This window comes from Danio rerio, chromosome 21, assembly GCF_052040795.2.
Source record: "Danio rerio strain M-AB ecotype USA chromosome 21, GRCz13ab, whole genome shotgun sequence".
Taxonomy (NCBI): domain Eukaryota; kingdom Metazoa; phylum Chordata; class Actinopteri; order Cypriniformes; family Danionidae; genus Danio; species Danio rerio.
The window spans coordinates 48599325-48621178 of NC_141041.1; the positions used below are offsets into that span (position 1 = coordinate 48599325).

Here is a 21854-nt window from a genome sequence, read left to right on the forward strand (position 1 = left end):
TTTGTGCGTTTTTGTGTGTGTGTGTGTGCATGTTTGTGTGTGCATGTGTTTGAGTAAATTACCAATTGTTTATTATTTAGGCTTGAACTAATTTTTTGCTTGAGCAGAATAATAATAATGATGAGAGTAAGTTGAATCCAATCTAAATCAGCATGTGCTCTGTGTTTGTCGTCATGCACAGAAGCAGCTCATGGCGCATATAAAGCATCAGTTGAAGAGTCTGGAGGACGTGCGCTCTGCCGTCCAGGCTGAGGAGAAGGCGAACGGTGCACGCGGAGAGGCCGTACAGGCGCTGGTAGGACTCTGCTGCATCCCAGCCGAGCTGGAGCGATACACACAGTTCATAGGAGACCTGGAGCGAGTGCTGAGTCTGCTGCTGTGCCTGTCCGCCCGGCTGGCCCGCGTACAAAATGCCCTCAGCACTGTGGACGACAGCATTGACGCAGAGGAGAAAGTAAGTAAATAAGCACCAGTCACAGGTTTTAAAATCATTCATTCATTCATTTTCTTGCAGCTAAGTGTCTTATTTATCAGCGGTTGCCACTATTCCAGCATGTTTTACACAACGGATGCCCTTCCATCTCCAACCCAGTACTGGGAAACACCCATACACACTCATTAACACACACTCATACTCTATGTGTGGTTTATTTAAAAACTAATTTCAAGAGGATCACGTGCTTATGACTGAACACAGCTGGTATCGCATCAGCTCTGCATATTTGCACCAATTAGATGAACACTGACACACTATAAACTACCAGAGCATTCTACTTCAGTCATCTTCGTCTCCCCTTCCACCCCTACTCCTCCCCTTCTCTGATAGGGCAGCACGGTGGCTCAGTGGGTAGCACTGTTGCCTCACTGCAAGAGCTGGTTCGGCCCTCTCCGAGCCGGTCGGTGATTCTGTGCAGAGTTTGCATGTTCTCCCAGTGTTCCACTCGGGCTTTCCACGGGTTCTCCAGTTTCCTCCCATCGTCCAAAGACATACACCATAAGTAAATTGACCGCTTCAAAATAACATCCTGAGGCAACTCTTAGGGTGCTTTCACACCTAGACTTTTGTATCTAAACCGGTCTCGTTTGCCCAGTTAGCGCGGTTCATTTGGCATAAGTGAATCCACTAATCGCGCTCAGATCCGCGCCAAAACAATCGCTCTGAGTTCGGTTGAATGAGGTGGTCTCGGCTCAATTGAAACAAACTCTGGAGTGGATCGATTGTAGTGAGAAAGCGATATGATCCGAGCCCGGTTGTATCACAGTGTTTTATGGATATGTAATAAGCATACGGCTATATAAATAGAGAATTATAAGTAGGGCGGGAGGACATTCCAGACATCCCAAATCTCCCGGAAGTTTCGTTAGTCTCCTGCAAATGCACAGAGACTCCCAGTGCCCGCAAACGAGTGATAATCTCCCGGAAATCGCACGTTTCCCTCCCGGTTCCTCAAATACGTCATGCACCCTTCTCACCCCTCCCCACCACATCCATGCATGACAACTGAGCGGGACGCTGCAAAATAAACCGTGAAACTGACCAATGGCAGGAGAGTTTACTCGCACATGACTTGTTTTAGCTCTTTTGGTCCGATTAGAAACTTTGCCGTCTGAAAGCGAACTGCACCAAGAGCAAAGAGCAACAATTTAACAAATTTAAGCCCTGTTTCGGAACAACTGAATCGATTCACAGAGGTGAAAGCACCCTTAGTCAGATATATCCCAGCAGTTTACAAGTAGGGGAGTTCTTGAGACCTACCTCAGCTCAAACTCTCCTCTCGCCCTTCAAATGGGAGGGAGCCCCGGGGTCAAGGATATTCTGAGCTCAGGGCTCTCTCCCGGGATAGCATGCCACACAGGCTTTATAATTAATCATCAGCTTAGTGTGAACTCCTGAAGGCCAATTTAGTCCATCCAAGTCACCTATAGTGCATGTGTTTGGACTGTGGGGGAAACCGGAGCACTATAGCATGTCTGGGGTATGATGGAGGAGGAGGCATTAAAGATGAATCCAAGGAATTTCAAGAAGGCTTTCTTCTTCATTCCACATGACTTTATAATCAGTGATTTGAGTCATGTCAGAGATGTATGGATGCAGTCCTCCAAGCTCATGATGGAGTCAGACACAATATTCATTCTGTCTCCACTGCAGCAGGACTTTATATTCTATACTGGACATTATTTCTGTTCAGTGACGAGACTTTAGTCTGAGCAAACTGTCCTAATTAAATCATTAAAAATTAAGGCATGATCATTTTTTTATTGTGGTAAAATAAGTGTCATCTTAAGCAGTGGTCCCCAACGATTGGTACCTGGCCACATAAGAAATAATAAATTATTTCTGTAGAAAAAATTCCCCCCGTGACTTGGTTTCTTCCACTCACCCTCGCCATCTCACGTGAAATGGACTATGCCAAAATCCACCACGGAGCGGGAAGAACGATCGCTAGAACATAGCTCAGCGGTGATTGTTGATAGTTTAAAGTTATAAAACAGGTATTATAGAGTCCAAATCAGCAGAGCATTTAAAGATTGTGCATATATGTGTGCGTGCATCGCTAATTACCCGAAATCATTGCAATATGCATCTATATGGAGTTTCACATAATCATACTCATTAGGGCTGTAACATGCCAATGCATACATTTAATTCAGCTATACGGTTGTATTATTGTTAATATGTTCGTCAGTTGAAACGTTTGGCACAGATGTGATGTATTTGATGCATGTAAACCTTGATTGAAACATAATCAGACCGTGAGTTGTTCATGATTAACCTGGATGCATTAGCGCAGCAGCATACTATACTATACATGGTTACTATGGATAGATAGATACCCCCCTCCCACACCGGTCCGTTGTAAAATTGACAACCGTTGACCGGTCCGCCGTGATGAAAAGTTTGGGGACCACTGATCTAGAGGCCTTTGCCTTTCATATAAGCCACGTCTGATACCAAATGATCAGCTAGAAGTCAACTTATTATTTGTTGTTCCTAAAACTTGGATAGCCGACAAGACTTTTATCAGGCGGTGTATAACTGCAGGTTAACTATGGTGTTTTGGTCTGTTTTGTTTTTTCTTCATCCATATTATGAAGGAGATTAAAGCTTTCATTTAGTCTTTCACATGATGAACGAAAAATTGAAAACCTGTTCAATGTCTGCACAACTTCCCATCACTAATGAGCATCACGTGTGAACGAGGTGTTTAAATGAGGTGTGTCTTTGTGTAGACAAATAGGAGGGGCACTAAAACACTGCAGGAAAACACACACACACACACACACTTACCGTGCAGAGCTTTTCATTTCCTGGAGACTGAGGCCCCGTTTACACTAATGCGTTTTAGTTTGAAAACGCATAAGTTTTGCTACGGTTACGCCATCCGTCCACACTACGCCGGAGTTCTCGAGCGCCGAAAACGGAGCGTTTCGAAAACGCTGGAGAGGCCGTTTTCATTCTGAAACGCAGCTGCTCCGTCTCAGTGTGGATGATGGAAAACGGAGACATTTGAAAACGGAGGCGGTGCTGCAGACATTCGCCTCTCTGATTGGGGCTTTTCCTGAATATTAAGTAGCCTAACACGCACAGTTCAGTCCTGCATCTTCTCCGTGTAAGTTAAAACTTCGCAAGTTTGATCATGGCTGCAGTCTCTTCTTCTCAGTTTGATATGGAAAACAGACTATACCGAGGACACGGGTAAATCTTCAAAGGGATCAGTGTACTTTATAACTTCATTCACATCACCTTGGCTACTGTCATGTGAAGATAAAGAGACTCACACATGTTATATGTTTCTTCAACTAACTTTACTCTTCTTCTGATTATTACAACAACTGCTCTAGTAACTCAGTAACTCCCCCTACTGCACTTCACTATATTAGCACTTAACATACATGACATCTTCCTCTTTTTTTTTTTTTTTTTTAACTGTATATGCTATACACGTGTACACGAACACAAAACTCTATTCAACTTTTTTTAACAGTCCCATTTATGGTGTATAAGAGCACACAGCTCACAAATTAAGTCTCTGAACAGGCTTACTCACTCGGCCTGAGCGAGTCACTGTGTTTGGCCGTGACTGCTGTTCGTACTCTGGTACGATAGCTGTAGAATCAAAACATGTCTTTGTTACTGTGTTTGGTTCTACGATGGGAACGTCCTGCTTATGTGCACTCTCAGAGTCTGGAAAATCCTTTCTTTCAGGTTCCACTTTGTCTGGATGAGTTACTGAAGGAATCTGCTCCTGCTGGAGATGACGGCGATTCCTCCTAACTAGCTTTCCTTCGGTAGTCTTTACAACATATGACCTTGGCGTGTAAAAGGAACTTTGAATGGTCCCCTGGTTAGTCCAATCCTTCTGTTCACCGACTCTGACACGGACTGTATCTCCTTGTCTTAATGAGGGCAAGTTTCTCACTCCATTTCGACGATTATAGAAGAATGCTTGTTTACCTTTTGCTAGGGCATCAGCACTTCTGACTTTTCCATCTTCAGGCCAGGCAGGTTTTAAATTCTCTTCCAGTGTTGGGATTGTTGTCCTTATCTTTCTTCCCATTAAGAGTTCTGCTGGGCTGTACCCTGTGGATGCAGATGGAGTTGCCCTGTATGACATGAGAGCCAGCAGAGGGTTTTGCTGTCTCAAAATGTTCTTAGCTACCTGCACAGCTCTCTCTGCATGACCATTGCTTTGTGGGAAGTGTGGGCTGGAAGTAATATGGACAAAGTCATATTCAGAACTGAAGTCTTTGAATTCTTTACTTGAGAACTGTGGGCCATTATCACTTCTTAGCTCACTTGCGATCCCAAAACGAGCGAATGTGGCTTTGAGTTTTTCGATCACTTGAGTCGTGGAAGGGGCAGGAAGTGACAAGATCTCTATATATCTGGAATAATAGTCTGATATGACTAAGTACTGGGATTTGTTGTGTTCACACAAATCTACACCTATTTTCTCCCAGGGTCTACAGGGTAGTTCGCTTGGAATTAATGGTTCCTTCCGTTGTGCCGATCTTGTTTTGATGCAGTATAAGCAATCTTGCACTTGCTGCTTGATATCTTGGGATATGTTAGGCCACCAAACTGCCTGGTTTGCTCTTTCGCGACATCTGTGTAAACCCTGATGACCGTCATGGATTCTATCCAGGATTTCTTTCCTCATACAGGTGGGGATAACTATACGGTTGCCTCTCACCACTATCCCTTTGATTTCAGACAGTTCTCCTCTCACCTTAAAGTATTCTTGAACTGCTTCAGGTGTATTTGCAACATACTCTGGCCAACCATTCCTGATAAACCATAGGACCGACTGTAACTGACTGTCTTCTTCAGTTTTCACTCTGATAATGTCCATTTTTTGTGGTGTGGCAGGGACATTGTTGATGACAGATGCAACATACGCAGTTACCTCCAAATGACTGTCTGTGCTTTCAGTGGTATCATTTGGACCCCTTGACAGTGCATCAGCTATGGCCAGTGTCTTTCCTGGTGCGTACTCTGCATAGCAGCTGTATCTCATCAATCTCATTAAGAGTCTCTGGCACCTGAGTGGAACATTATCAAGATCTTTATTGTTGATAAGTGGAACTAGGGGTTTGTGGTCTGTGATTAATCTGAAGCTATCTAGCCCATAAAGATATTTTTCGAACCGTTCGCAGGCCCAGACCCCTGCTAAACACTCCTTTTCTATTTGTGCGTATTTTGACTCAGCATCACTTAAACGTCTTGAGCAATACGCCACTGGTCTCCACTCGCCATTATCCTCTTGAAGCAAGACGCCCCCTACTCCATAGCTGCTTGCATCTGCAGAAACTGTTGTGGGTTTGTAGGCATCAAAAACTGTGAGGACTGGAGCACCCATCAGAGCATCCTTTACCTTTTGAAAAGCGATCTCTTGACTTGGACCCCAATTCCACATTACTTTGGTTCTCAAAAGGTCATACATGGGTTGACCGATCGTGGCTAGATTAGGAATATACTTCCCCAAATAGTTCACCATTCCTAGGAACCGTTTAAGCTCTTGTACATTCTGGGGTACCGGAAAGTTATTAATGCTGTCAACTTTCGCCGGGTCTGGCCTTACCCCCTCTGCATCGATGATGTGACCCAAAAAACGAATTTGATTTTGTTTGAACTTACATTTTTGTTTGTTCAACTTTAATCCAGCCACCTCAATGACTTTGAGTACTTTGTCCAGTCGTTCGTCATGTTCTTTTTCTGTTTTTCCAAAAACAAGAACATCATCCATATAAATTGCCACTCCGTCCAGTCCGTGTAGTGTCTCTGTCATTTTTCTTTGAAAAATCTCCGGTGCGCTTGTAATACCGAACGGAAGCCTTTTAAATGCATACCTGTCAAAGGGAGTGATGAACGTAGTCAGCCTGCTGCTCTTTTCCTCAAGGGGAATCTGGTAAAATCCACTAGCTGCATCCAGTGAGCTAAATATCTTGGCACCTGAGAGTTTAGAGATAACTTCCTCTGTTGTGGGAAGAATAAATTTCTCCCTCTTCACTGCATTATTTAGTTTCCTCAGATCAACGCAAACACGAACATCACCATTAGGCTTTAGTACAGGAACCATGGCTGCACACCACTCAGTTGGTTCTGTCACTTTTTCAATAATGCCCTCTTGTTCCATACGACACAGTTCCGCCTTCACCTTGGGCAGAAGAGGAATTGGTACACGGCGTGATACATGCACTGCATAAGGTTCAGCTCCCTCTTTCAGAACAATTTTCACTGGTTCAGTTTTTAGCTTTCCTCCCTGCTGAAACACACCTTTTATTTCATTTATTCGCTTTACCAGACCCATCTCTGTGGCTGCCATTCTACTGAGCAGATTATGTGCATCCTTTCCTGGAATTACATACACAGGATAGTGATAACATTTACCTTTGTATGACATCTTTGGAAGAAATTGACCCAAACATTTAAGTTTGCCTCCTGGCGTGCTGAGTGATGTTTCTGCTGGAAACAGTTCTTTCTGTGGCACCAGCTGCTTAAATGTTTCCTCACTTATCACGCATGCATCAGCTCCTGTGTCTATTTTGAATTTTAGTGATGTCTGACCGATTTTTATTTCAACTGTCCAATTTTCCTCGTTTGTGTCTTCATTAACAGCCCCCAGAAACAACGAGCTCTCCATTTCTTCAGTTATTTCTCTTACTGCTTTTGTTTTACACACCCTCTGCCAGTGTCCTTTTTTGTTACATTTGTTGCATGTACTTTTTGTTGCAGGGCAAATTTCGTCTTTTATATGTGGTCTCTTACCACATCTACTGCAGCTCCGTGTGTTTCTGTAGCTGTCTGTGCTGCTCTGTGCTGCTGCACCTCTCGCTCTGTGTGTGTGAGTGTGTCTCCCCCTCCCTCTGGGTATTCCGTATGTGACTTGTTGAATAAGCTCACTCCGCATTTCACGCGATTGTAGATCCACTTGCATTGCGATGTCTTCAGACTGTCTTACATGTTGTATTGCCTCTGTTAGCGTCAGCGTAGACATCAGTTGTAACTTCTGGGAAAGACTTTTGTCTCTAATCCCTACTACTAATCGGTCGCGAATGTGCTCATCTCTTCTGTCACCGAACTCACAATTTGCGGCAAGTTCATAAAGCGAGCGAATATACGTCTCCGCTTTCTCCCCCACTTGTTGGTTTCTCTGATAAAAACATGCCCGCTCATGTATAATATTCCTTTTTGGGATAAAATACTCCTCAAACTTGGCTAGTACTACATCAAATTTGTCTCTATCCTCCTCACTTTCAAAACTGAAAGAAGCCAGTATTTTTTCCGCCTCGCTTCCCATAGCGTAGACAAGAGAACTGACCTGAACGGGACCATCATCTTTGTTTAGTTTTGTTGCGGTTCTGAAACGGCAAAACCGCTGCTTCCATTCTGGCCATTCCGATGGTTTTTCGAAAGGAAATCGCTCCGGGGGGTTAAACTTTGCCATTTTTTTCTATTTGTTAAGGCAAGGTTCACGCTGTTCTAATTTAACAGCTTCTGACACCATGTCATGTGAAGATAAAGAGACTCACACATGTTATATGTTTCTTCAACTAACTTTACTCTTCTTCTGATTATTACAACAACTGCTCTAGTAACTCAGTAACTCCCCCTACTGCACTTCACTATATTAGCACTTAACATACATGACAGCTACGTTGTTTCACTTTCTCAACAATAAAATGAAAACATGATATAAGGAACTGCCTATTTTCATTTTAATATTAACAACTAAACAGACAGCAAAAATGTTGAGGCGCCGTGCTGTATATATGAGCGTCATCTTCACTGTGTGCATATTTATAACAAAACGGAGCCTATAACAACTGCCTCCTTTCAATTTCAGTGAAAATACGAAACACACCCTCTCTTTGCTGAATATCAGTTTTAATAATCGATAATGGCCATTATAAAAGTATAACATACAATAAGTTTATACATTATAGGAAATAAAGGCAAGCGATCAGTCAATGTACAGAATGTACGTGCTTACATTAATCATTAACTTATCTTTGCGCTTAGCCAAAACACGTTACCTGAGAACAAGTAATAGATTCCAATGTCCAATGAATATGTCGTTAAATAAAGACAACAAGATGAAAGAAATATCCCGTTTAATAAATATAGTGAGGTTAGATCCAGCGGGAGATGCTTGATGAGAAGTCCGACTAGCAGAGCTCTCATCTGGGTAGATTGGCTACAGCGCTTGCCTGAGAGTGTGTGTGTGGTCACGTGATGTGCGTTTTCAGCGTTTTGGTGTGGACGGAGAGCAGTTCAGAAACGCTGGGTGAAACGCGAGTGTGGACGCGGATCGTTTTCATTCTAAAACGCCGTTTTAAAACTAAAACGCACTAGTGTAAACGGGGCCTGACAGTGAATGCTGTGTTTGTTGTGTTGATGGTGTGAACTAGGTATGCCACGGTTCTCAATATAATATTGAACTGTTCGGTACGAGCTCCATGGTTCAATACGCGCTTGTGAATTGCGGTTTTCTCGGTTTTGCGTTTAAATAATTTATGTGCGTTTTATATCTCCCCGAATTGATTGTGTGTGCCTCTAAATCCATGATCTGAGATGAGGAAACTCCTCCCCGTGAGTAAATATCCAATCACTGTGCTCTAAAGTTAGGGGGCGCTTAACCATCATTCAACACTTTAACATGGCGAGCGGTGGTGAAGTGAGGCTGAGGCAACAGCACAAGGAAGTGCCGGCGAAGTGAGGCAACAGTACGAGAAAGCGCCGGCGTCTTTCAAATCTGCGGTGTGAGGACATTTCGGTTAAACAAAAAATAACTGTGCAAGCATTGTTTTACACGTATAACCATGACTGCACATCTGCAGCGCCATCACCCAGCAATATCACTGTCTGTAGGCAGGATTGCAGAGAAGGTAATAAAGTCCTCCAAATAGCAACAATCCCTCGCTGAATCTTTCAAGCAAACATACCCAACTGGTTCCGAGAGACACATAAAATAACAAAGGCAGTGCGGGTGTTTACTGCTAAAGATTTGCAGCCGTTTTCGGTGATTGGAGATGTGGGCTTCTGTCATCTTATAAAAGCACTCGATCCGCATTACAGACTACAGTCTGGGTTGCAGCTGGGAGGGCATCCACTGGATAAAAACGTGCTGGATAAGTTAGCGGTTCATTCCGCTGTGGCGACCCTGGATTGATAAAGGGACTAAGCCCACAAGAAAATGAATGAATAAATAATTATTTCCAGTTATTTCTAAGGCTAGAATAATATAACATCTGGAATAAATTACATATTAAAATATATTATAATAAACAAAAGATGTTTAAAAGGTCGAATTTCACAATATTTAGTACTTAAGAAAGATTCGCCAAAATTGCTATAATATTGTTTCTTCTGGAGAAAGTCTTATTTGTTTTATTTTGGCTAGAAGAAAAGCAGTTTTTAATTTTTTAAACACCATTTTAGAGACAAAATTATTAGCCTTTTTTTATAGTCTACAGAACAAACCATCATTACACAGAACCCTGCCTAGTTAACCTAATTAACCTAGTTTAGCCTGTATTATGTCTATTTCATCGCTGTCTGTTTTTAAGTCTAGGTTGAAATCTTACCTTTTTGATTTGGCATTTTATTAGTGAGAATTGTTTGTTTTTAGCTATATTAACTATTTGTCAGAATTGTTTGTTTTAGCTATAATTTTATACTTGTTCTTTGTGATTTATTGTTCAGCACATTGGTCAACCTTTGGTTGTGTTTAATAGTGCTATATAAATAAAATTGACATTGACATTGACTTTAAATGTCACTTTAAGCTGTATAGAAGTGTCTTGAAAAATATCAAGTCAAATATTATGTGCTGTCAAAATGACAAAGATAAAATAAATCAGTTATTAGAAATGAGTTATTAAAACTATTATGATTAGAAATGTGTTTTAAAAATCTGCTCTTTGTTAAACAGAAATTGAGGAAAAAAATAAACGGGGGGTGAATAATTTAGGGGGGCTAATAATTCTGACTTCAACTATACATACATACATGCATGCATGCATACATACATACATATATATTTATTTTTACATACATATAATATTTATTTTTAGCATCCAACATTACAGTTGTAATAAATTATTCATAGTTAGAAATCAGTATCAATGTTTGTTTGTTTTTTTATTATTCTTTATTTCCAGCTGATGAACAATAAAAGCACTGACAGATCAAAATCTGAATAGTCATAATGTCACCTCCATTTATTTGAGTGCTTTAAATGTACCTGAAAGCATAAAATAAACTGACTTGAATTTGTTTTTGGCCTTTAATGTTCCAATTCGTTTGTTGCAGTTACAGTTTTGAGGCCATCTAGTGGCCATGATCATGTTCTTTTCCTCCTCCAGAGGTCAGCAGCGACACTCATGTGTGCTCTGTTATGATGCTTTAACTCATCAGTGCATGCACTTAAAATCTATTAGTCATTCATTTTCCCTCGGCTTAATTTCAGAGGTCACCACAGCAGAATGAACCGCCAACTATTCCAGCATATGTTTTACTCAGCAGATGCCCTTCCAGCTGCAACCCAGCACTGGAAAACACCCAAACAAACTCATTCACACTCAAACAGTACGGCCGATTTAGTTTATTCAGTTCACCCTTTACCGCATGTGTTTGGATTGTGGGGGAAATCGGAGCACCAGGAGGAAACCCACGCCAACATGTAGAGAACATGCAAACTCAGAAATGCCAACTGGGACTCGAACCAGCGACCTTCTTGTTGTGAGTGCTAACCACTGAGCCACCGTGCCACCTTAAATCTATCACGTGGAGCAAAATAATGTTTGTAAACAAATATTGATCATTAAATTATTGATATTTTGCAATTAGCAGGCCATTTTGATTGGTTTTAAGGAGATAATCACTTAATTTTGACGTATTATGTCTGAAAACAAGACCGTATTTTTTGCTTGTCTATAAAATGCTTCTTGATTAAAGGATTTTTATATTTTTGGACTGAAAACAGGACAAAAACTGTGAGTAAGAAGCATTTTTAGCAACGTGAATGCAAAAACTTGAGAAATTAGAGCGTCTGAAGAGCTGGATGAGCTGGTTTAGGTGTGGTTTACAAGAGTAAAAGATAAACTCAGCAGGATTTACTCTCCAGGAACAGGTTTGGACAGCCTTGCAGTGGCCAATCAGAGATGTTTAAAGGCACAATATGTACGATTTTGTCATTAAAAATGAAAACAGGTCTTAGTTTTGCTCTCGTTATTGGAATACACCCAAAAGTTCTGTCATCACCTACTCTCCCTTCACTTAAGGGCTCGACAATAGGCACCGGTGCCAGCGTGTGAGATGTTCAGGACAGTACACAGGATGATAACAGGCCCAGTTGGGCAAGTGCTGCCTTGTCACTAGAGTTTGATTTGCCTGCGACTGTTTGTCAAGTGCGTGCAAATGCGGTCTTAGGATGCTTTCACACCTAGACGTTTGTTTCTCGTTTGCCCAGTTAGCGCGCTTCATTTGGCATATGTGAATCTCGCAATCAGATCCGCACCAAAACTTTCTAATACGTAAGTGAAAGCATGCTGAAATATTACCAAGTGCTGTTTATCCATTAGGAAAATTGAAAATTGACTATTTTTCCATATGTTAATCCTATAATATTGTGTATTAGGCCTGTTGTTTTGTTCATTTCTGCACTGACACCTCGAAAGAAAGGTCAACATTGATCTGCTTGATCTCCCTGCATCTGTTATTTCTTTCTGTAATTTAAACCTATAATATAAAGCTTTTTTAATTGATCGATTAATTCAATAGATAGATTTTTACAAAGCTTAATTGAAATGAGGCTCTGAGAAAGTCTTACCTCTTTGATTTATATTTGGTGATGACATATATACAGTTGAAGACAGAATTATTAGCCCCCCTAAATTATTCGCCCCTCTGTTTATTTTTTTCCCCAATTTCTGTTTAACATAGAGATTTCTTCAACACATAATAGTTTATTAACTCATCTCTAATAACTGATTTATTATATCTTTGCCATGATGACTGTGTAAATAATATTAGACTAGATATTCTTCAAGACACTTCTATACAGCTTAAAGTTACATTTAAAGGCTGGACCAGTTAAATTCAATTTCATTCTAATTTGAAAGTGTACCTTTTAGGTTTTGTGTGGTTTAGGGTGCTGTAATTAATTTTGGTGGTTCCTGCACATGTCTGTAATCATAGGAAAAAAGAAAAAGGTCTCCATCATAATCTATGCTAAAGTTATTGTATTCCAACTGATGAGAGGTGCTGTACAAGCCACAGGGAGCGATCATTGCTTTCATATTTCACTGTTCTTTTGTTTGATCAAACATAATTCACTGTGTTTGGAGCACGTCAGACATATAAAAGGATTACTTATGCACATCACCTCAAAAACAGAGGAGAATGGCCCTGAAGCACACAGCATAAGGTAAGAGATGACAGCTGTCTGTGCTATCTGGGGCTGCTTATTGATCATAAATGTTTTGTTTTCACTTCTGCGCCATGGAAACACAGCGATTCATTCGACAAATGTTTGATATGTGAATATAATTCAGTAAAAAGAATGCTAGAACCGTATGAGCACCGGCAAGAGCTTTCATTTGAGCTATAACTTGTACATATGTCATATGAAAAATATGAAAATAAACCAATGTTCAGCTCGGGTATCCAAAATACTGTGTATTTAAGTGTAAATAACTTTTGTACAGTAGAATAAAAACCAAAGTGATGCATATGTGCATTAATATAGATTCTACATTTTCAATCGAAACCACTTACGGGGGTCTGGTGCAACGCTAGCCCTTTAATTCTTAATGTGAAATTCGATGACGTTAGCGGGTCCGCAGAGTTAAACTAGGTTAATTAGGGTAACTAGGCAGGAAAGGCATTCGCTGCGTAAAACATATGCTGGAACAGTTGGTGGTTCATTCCGCTGTGGCGACACCTAATCAATAAGCAACTAAGCTAAAGGAAAATGAATGAATGAATGTTAGTCAGTAAGATTACATTAATTAAATTAATTAATTGAATTAATTAAACTAAGAAAAGTCCATTATCAGCTTGAGAATGAATAACTGAGATATCAATATCATCCCTGTTTACTTGCATCCGCAGCAATCTCTGGACAGCCGCTACCGTCTCCTGTGCAAACAGCGGGACGACGCCAAAGACTTGAAGGATAACCTCGACCGGCGGGAGCGCCTGGTGTCCGGCATCCTCTGCAAACAGCTGACGGACACACAGATGCAGGAGTACCGGCGCTTCATCCAGACCAAAGCCTCGCTCCTCATCCGACTCAAAGACCTGGACGAGAAGCAGCGTCTGGGAGAAGAGCAGCTGGAGGCTTTACTCTGCAGTTTACCTCTGTGAGGATGAAGGTGCCCGAGATAAACAGACTTCACTCCGCCTTCATATTTGGGTGTTATTTTATTTTGATGGTCCCACATTTGGACATCCAATAATCAATCTTAAAACTTTTTTGTTTATATTCACGTTTTTTTTATTGCAAAAAGAGACATTTCACAGCAGCTGTTTTTACAGCAAATTCTCCAAATTAAATTCCCTAATCAGGGAAAGAAAACTAAAGCAGCACATCCTTTTACATCATAGGTCTCAAACTGGGTTCCTGGAGGGCCGCAGCTCTGCACAGCTTTGCTTCAACCCTAATCAAACACAGCTGATCCGACTAATCAAGGTGTTCAAGACCACTAGAGACTATTAAGCAGATGTGAGCTGGTTGGAGCTAAACTATGCAGAGCTGTGGCACTCCAGGAATTGAGTTTGAGACCACTGCTTTACGTGATCTTCCATTAATACCAAAAATGTTTACAGAAGTAACCGGACCATTAGAAAAAATCCTTAGCATTTAGCCCTGTAAAAGTCTTAAATTTCACTCAGATTGGTCTTAAAATGGTCTTAAGAAGTCTTAAGTTTGACTTGAAACCTGCAGAAACCCTGTTTAAGAAACTCTAACCTCACAGTCCACTAATACTCTTATTTATTTCTTATTCAGAGCTTTTGTCTCATTCTAGTCTGAATATCTGCAAACTCTTAAATCAAGAAGCAATTTCTAGAAAAGTTTAAATTATTGTCTTGTTTTCAGAAATAATAGGTGAGTTTCTCCTAAAAACGAGCAAAATAACCTGCCAATTAGAGTTATGAATCTACTCTTGAATACACTTTGAAATAAGACAACTTTACTTGCCACATTGGCAGATTATTTGAGCACAGGATCATTCTGAAAATGCACCCCGAGATACATTTCTGGAGAGCGTGAATTATGTTGCCAGAGCTATGTATAGCTGCATTTCATCTTTAAAGCGAACGCTATGGCGTGGTATGATGTAGCCGACAGCTTTTGTTTCCTCTCGTGCTGCCAACTGACCACTTACCGCTGTATGGACGGCTTTTCTGCTTAGTAGCTAGCTATGTGCGTCGGTGGACTTTAGATGCAGAGAGGAGTTCACCGTGATGGCAGGGATCAAGTCTGGCGAAGAACGGTTCCAGAGAGCAGGTAAGACAAAAACAAAAGGCAAAACATAAAATAAACAAATAACAGGGTGAGAATGTGGTAAAATCTAAAAAACGTGGTAAAAATCAGACGAGGGCGTTTTTTTTTTTTTTTTCTGGAATGCTGTTGAAAACACAATCGGTCAGGTTTAGAGATGTGGGTGGGCGGGTCAATCAGTGCTTTTGAAAACACTATTGGTTGGGTTTAGGGAAGTGGGGGTTTGGGGATATCAGTCGGTCGACAGCGGCCTCTGGTGGATTTATGCAAGAACAACAACAATCTGGTGGATTTGAGAAAGCAAAACCTGCAAAAAACAGCACCTGGGACATATTTGTCACTAGAGCTGTGAACCTATACTGGTCTCATGGTTCGGTTACGATTATCATGCCTTCGATCCGGTTCAATTCGATATCACGGTGCATTGACGATGCTTTCCATATACAGTGTTATATTTTAGGGGGGATATAACAAGCTGTCTGTATAAACACACAGACACACAGCACCACACTGTCTCTCATTCAAACACATACACAAACATAGACAGCACCAAACAAACAAACACACACACACACACACACTTAAGCCCTCGCAACAGGGAGAGCTCGCGCTGAGTGGAGCAGAAAAAAAAAAACGAAAAAAAGAAGCACTTTTCCGACGGTCCCTTACTGAGAGCTCCTCTCAGCTCCTACCGGCTAAACACATATTGCGAGGGCTTAAACGGAGCAGTGCTCGTAATGTCGTGCAAAAAAAAAAGAAAGACAGCTGTGAAACCTAACCAGCTTTGTCTTTTTGTAGGAAACTCACTTTAGATCTTTTTAGGGTAAGAGGTATTTGAGTTATTGCCGTCTATCACTGAATGTGTGTCAGGAAAATCAAAAACAAAACCAACTGAACTGCGCTCATTTCTGGCGCCCCCTGGATATACAGCACCCTTAGCATTTGCCTATGGTGCCTATGCCACGGACCGGCCCTGAGCGACAGAGCGCCTAGGAGATAAATGACGTCAGTACATAATAACCGGTTATGATTATTACTGAACCAATACAGAATTGTCCGCGTCTGCATCGGGGTGCACCAAAGAAACAATTAATTTTGACACCCCTATTTTTCACTCTCTAGAAATGTATATAGGGGTACGCATCAATAATGAGCCTGACTTGGATTATTTTGCTTGTTTTAAGGAAAAACTCTCCTAATTTTGGCATATTATTTCTAAAAATAGGACAATTTTTTTGCCTGTCTAAAAATGCTTCTTGATGTAAGAAATTGTAGATATTTGGACTAGAAATAATACAAAAACAAGCATTTTTTGCAGTAGTTGCAATGTAACTTAAAACAGCTAAATGTGTTAAAAGGATCATCAAAATAAAGCGATACCGATATTTGTGCTCTGCGGTTGTATAAAGCTGACTTTCATGACCATGGAAAGCTTTAATATGTAAGAAAGTTGACATAGAAATGCGCCCTATCCAGTGTGCATCAAAGCTCACGCTGAAATCACCACCAAAAACAACACAAAGCAGTGGAAATAAGCACTTTGAAGATGAACTGCACATACTCCATAGGAACAATACACATGGATGATGTTTATTCCTTTCGATTTCAGGGTTTCGTGATTGTGTTGACGCTGGAACTTTTTCGTTTGTGCCTTTTCGTCCTGTTGATTTCATCATGTTGAATGTATTTGAGTACTTCAGAAGAGCTGTTTTCAGATTTGAAGAGTGTTTGGTGGTGAGCAGTTTTTAACACTTGCATTTTTTTATATAGAAGCACTTTTTAGTCACTTTTACACTCCAAAAATACGTTTCGCTGCTTGTTTAAGCTACTTATTTAAAATAAGCTGAATCAACACTATTCTTGAGTTTATGTTTAATCCACCTAAATTTGTTTAAACAGTTAAATTAATTTGTGGTGGAAAAATGAAGGAATTGAGTGGAACCCAGCATTTCTTACAGTGTAGTTCAAAAAACAGTCACGTTTTTCATAGAAAAGAGAAAATTACGTAAATTCCCTCAATATAAACTGTGAGATATAAACAGAATTTTATGTTCGGATTAGCATCTTCGTTTAACATAACTCACATTTGAATGTTTTCGAAAACCCAAACCTTAAGGAAAGTTCTGCCTTTGTTTGCGTAACCAAGAAAAATAAAATACGTTCATTAAAGAACATTTGAAAAACATTTCCACTAGTTAACGGTAGTTTGTTAGCTGGGTAGCATCTCAAATTTGTATATACGTAAATCGCATTAGCTTTTTTGCTAATCAACATAACTCGCATTCGAATGATTTTGAAAACCCAAACCTTAAGAAAAGTTTTGCTTTTGTTTTTGTGTAGCCAAGAAAAAGAAAATGTTCATTAGAGAACATTCGGAAAAACATTTCTGCTTATTAACTGGAATTTTATTAGCCAGGTATCACATCGAATTTATATATAAATTCAATTAGCATTTTTGCTAATCAACATAACTCGCATTCGAATGTTTTCAAAAACCCAAACCTTAAGCAAAGTTCTGATGTATGTAATGTTTGCGTATCCAAGAAAAAAGAAAATGCGTCCATCAAAGAACATTTGAAAAAAAATTTCGTTAGTTAATGGGAATTTGCTAGCTGGGTAGCAACTCAGATTTGTACATAATTCGGATAAGCATCTTCGTTCAACATAACTCGTATTTGATTGTTTTCGATTACCCAAACTCTAAGGAAAGTTCTGCCGTATTTAATGTTTGCGTAACCAGGAAAAGGAAATACGTTAATTAGCGAACATTCGGAAAAACATTTCTGCTTGTTAACTGGAATTTGTTTGCTAGGTATCAACTCGAATTTGTATATAAATTTTCATTAGCATTTTTGCTAATCAACATAACTCGCATTCGAATGATTTCAAAAACCCAAACCTTAAGGACAGTTCTGCCGTATTTAATGTTTGCGTAACCAATAAAAGGATACACGTTCATTAAAGAACATTCAGCAAAACATTTTTGCTAATTAACAGGAATTTGTGAGCTGGGTAGCAACTCAAATTTCTATATAAAACGCATTAGCTTCTTCATTAAACGTAACCAAGTCGTAGCACTCACTCTGGTCTCCCGGGCGCTGCAAAGGTTGGTGAAATTCCAAATTGAACCAAAACAAATGATTACAATTGGCTTAGGATCGGCGATGAAAATTTGGCAAATGCAACCAGCAGAACCTGGGAATTAAAAAAAAAAAAAAACGTAACTCCCATTTAAATGTTTTCGAAAATCCCAAACTATAGCCTTAAGGAAAGTTCTGGCGTATTTATTTCACGAACATCATCATTTCTGTCCAATTATATTACTTTGATATAGCAAGTTTCTATGCTTTTTCTTACTTTTTATTTTTATATATATTTTGTAATCTCTTATTCCTAAAATCAACCAAATATCAACATCATTTGATGTCGCTTTTAGACATCAAAATAACGTTGTCCTTAGACATTGAATTTTGGTCACTCGACATTATGACCTAAATCTAACATCTAATATTAATCTAATATTAATATTAAAACAATCTAATATTAATGTCTTGTGATGGTGTGTGCCTACTGGGTGTCAAACTCAACCCAATTCAATTAGAATTTCAGTGTGTTAATAAGTCTAACACTCAGCCACCAAATACTTCACAATTTCATCAACATTTCTACATGAATATTCGCTGTTTTTGAAGTCTTTTCTCTGTTCTTATTCGCTGGAGTCGCCTTGTTTTTACACAGAAATCCCTCCCTATGATATAGCTGATGTTGTAAAAGTGTCGAGTCCTGTTCCCCTTTGTCTATCTGATGATTTGGACGATGTTCTTCTCTGTGAATGAGCTGTTGTTTGTGTCTGTGTGCCGTGAAATAAATGCTGAGTGCCGTTTTTGTCTTGCTGCCATCTTGTTCTTTTCTTTGTATTGTTTGTTTGTTTGTTTGTTTGTTTGTTTGGGGTTTTTTCTGTTCTTGTCAGTGGATTTGCATAAATATGTTTGTTTTAATGTGATTAAAGTATGTAAATAGATTCTTGTTACTGCGTGTTTAGCGTTTGTTCCTATTACAACCAATTTGGTGGTATTTAAGGTTAAGCTTCTTTTTTTAATGCCATTAAACCGATGATTGTGAAAAGGGAAATGCGGTTATACACTAAGAAAGTGATTATTTATTTACTTCTTTTTATTTTATATGATTTATTATTTTTATTATATGATTATGACCGAATTTAAAATATAAGGATGTATTCTAGATGTTAGCTAGATGTTGAATATTGGTTAGTTAATGCCACAACCTAAAACCAACCAAATATCAACTTCAGCTGAAGTAAGACTGACGTTGTATAGACGTCACATTATGATGTCAAGATGATGTTGGGTTTTGGTTAATGTCACAACCTAAAACCAACCAAATATCAACGTCAGCTGACATCAGTATAAGACATTAAATTGGCGTTGGTTTGAGATGTTGGATGTTGGTTAGTTAATGTCACAACCTAAAACCAACCAAAAATCAACATCAGCTAACAACAGTATTTGACGTTAAATTGATGTTGGTTTGAGATGTTTACTAGACGTTGAATTTTGGTAAGTTAATTTCACAACCTAAAACCAACCAAAAATCTGTTTACTGAAGTAAGACTTTGACTTTATATAGATGTCGCATTATGATGTTAAGATGATGTTGGTTTTGGCTAGTGCCACAACCTAAAACAAACCAAAAAACAACGTCAGCTGACATCAGTATTAGATGTTAAATTGACGTTGGTTTGAGACGTTTACTAGACGTCGAATTTTGATTAGTTAATGCCACAACCTAAAACCAAAAAAATACTTTGTTTACTGGAGTAAGACTTGTCACTTTGATGTTGTATAGACGTCACAATAGATGATGTTGGGTTTTGGTTAGTACCACAACCTAAAACTAACCAAATATCATCTTCAGCTGACATCTGTATTAGACTGTAAATAAATTCCACCATTTATTTGCAATTTCAGGAAAGGTCATCTTTTATTAAACTGTTTATTTTTTACGTCTTTGTTGGTCTCGGGCATGCCACGCCTCGTGGTGGACACATTCCAGGAACACTACACAAACTATCACGACAGCACTCGAGACATCTGGCCCTCTTACAAGTCACTGGCCAAACTATCCCCCTCTTCACATAGACATTAAATTGACATTGATTCGAGATGTTGGCTAGACGTTGAATTTTGGTTAGTTAATGCCACAACCTAAAACCAACCGATTATCAACGTAAGCTGACATCAGTATTAGACATCAAATAGACGTTGGTTTGAAATGTTGATTAGATGTTAAATTTTGGTTAGTTAATGCCACAACCCAAAACCAACCAAATATCAACGTCAGCTGACATCAGTATTAGACGTTAAATTGATGTTGGTTTGAGATGTTAAGATGATGTTGAATTTTGGTAAATTAATGTCACAACCTTTTTTTTTACAGAAGACTTGTCACTTTGATGTTGTATGGTCGTCACATTATGATGTTAAGATGATGTTGGGTTTTGACTAATGTCACTACCTAAAACTAACCAAATATCATCGTAAGCTGACATCAGTATTAGACGTCAAATAGACGTTGGTTTGAGATGTTGACTAGGTGTTTAGTTTTGGTTAGTTAATGCCACAACCTAAAACTAACCAATTATCAACGTCAGCTGTCATCAGTATTAGATGTCAAATAGACGTTGGTTTGAGATGTTTACTAGATGTTAAATTTTGCTAAGTTAGTCAAGTATCAACCAAATATCAAATTCAGCTGATCAGTGTTACACGTCAACTTGTCGTTGGTCTGAGATGTTGACTAGGTGTTTAGTTTTGGTTAGTAATGCCACAACCTAAAACTAACCGATTATCAACTTCAGCTGACATCAGTATTAGATGCCAAGTAGACGTTGTTTTTTGGTTAGTGCCACCACCTAAAACCAACCAAATATCAACATCAGCTGACGTCAGTATTAGACATCAAATAGACGTTGGTTTGAGATGTTTACTAGACGTTGAATTTTGGTAAGATAATTCCACAACCTAAAACCAACCAAAAAACAATTTACTAAAGTAAGACTTTAACGTTATATAGACATCGCATTATGATGTTGGGTTTTTGTATATTAATTTCACAACCTAAAACCAACCAAATATCAACATCAGCTGACGTCAGTATTAGACATCAAATAGACGTTGGTTTGAGATGTTTACTAGACGTTGAATTTTGGTAAGTTAATTCCACAACCTAAAACCAACCCATAAATCTGTTTACTAAAGTAAGACTTTGACGTTTTATAGACGTCCCATTATGATGTTAAGATGATGTTGGATTTTGATTGATGTCACAACCTAAAACCAACCAAATACCATCAGCTGACATCAGTATTAGACGTCAACTTGACGTTGGTCTAAGATGTTGACTAGGTGTTTAGTTTTGGTTAGTAATACCACAACCTAAAACTAATCGATTATCAACGTCAGCTATCATCAGTATTAGACTTCAAATAGACGTTGGTTTGAGATGTTTACTAGACGTTGAATTTTGGTAAGTTAATTTCACAACCTAAAACCAACTAAAAATCTGTTAACTGAAGTAAGACTTTGACATTTTATAGACATCCCATTATGATGTTAAGATGATGTTGGGTTTTTGTACATTAATTTCACAACCTAAAACCAACCAAATATCAACATCTGCTGAAGGAATTGTGTGGAACAACAATGCAAAAAAGGGGGTTAAATATGATGCATGTCAAGAACTTTTCCATCACAGCACGTCAAAAATATCCATCTTCTTAGTTTGTTTTTCTGCAAATGAATTCTCCAGCAGGACAAATGTTGT

The 21854-nt window shown here is 39.2% G+C and overlaps 1 protein-coding gene across 2 annotated transcripts in view; it reads left to right on the plus strand.

Moving 5' to 3' along the window:
* shroom1 (shroom family member 1) overlaps positions 1-19032 on the plus strand; it is a 65677-nt gene extending 46645 nt beyond the window's left edge. The window contains exons 7-9 of one of the 2 annotated variants that reach the window (XR_015520660.1): positions 182-2288; positions 2921-3321; positions 8877-9590. Coding sequence is in view for 1 of the 2 variants with exons in the window: in XM_087301871.1 (XP_087157997.1) it covers positions 182-454; positions 13619-13873 (528 nt within the window). In the remaining variant the exon portion in view is untranslated. Of the gene's footprint in view, positions 1-181; positions 2289-2920; positions 3322-8876; positions 9591-13618 lie in introns of those variants that run through there. The other variant, XM_087301871.1, reaches the window with a different exon arrangement.
* The last annotated feature ends 2822 nt before the right edge of the window (positions 19033-21854 follow it).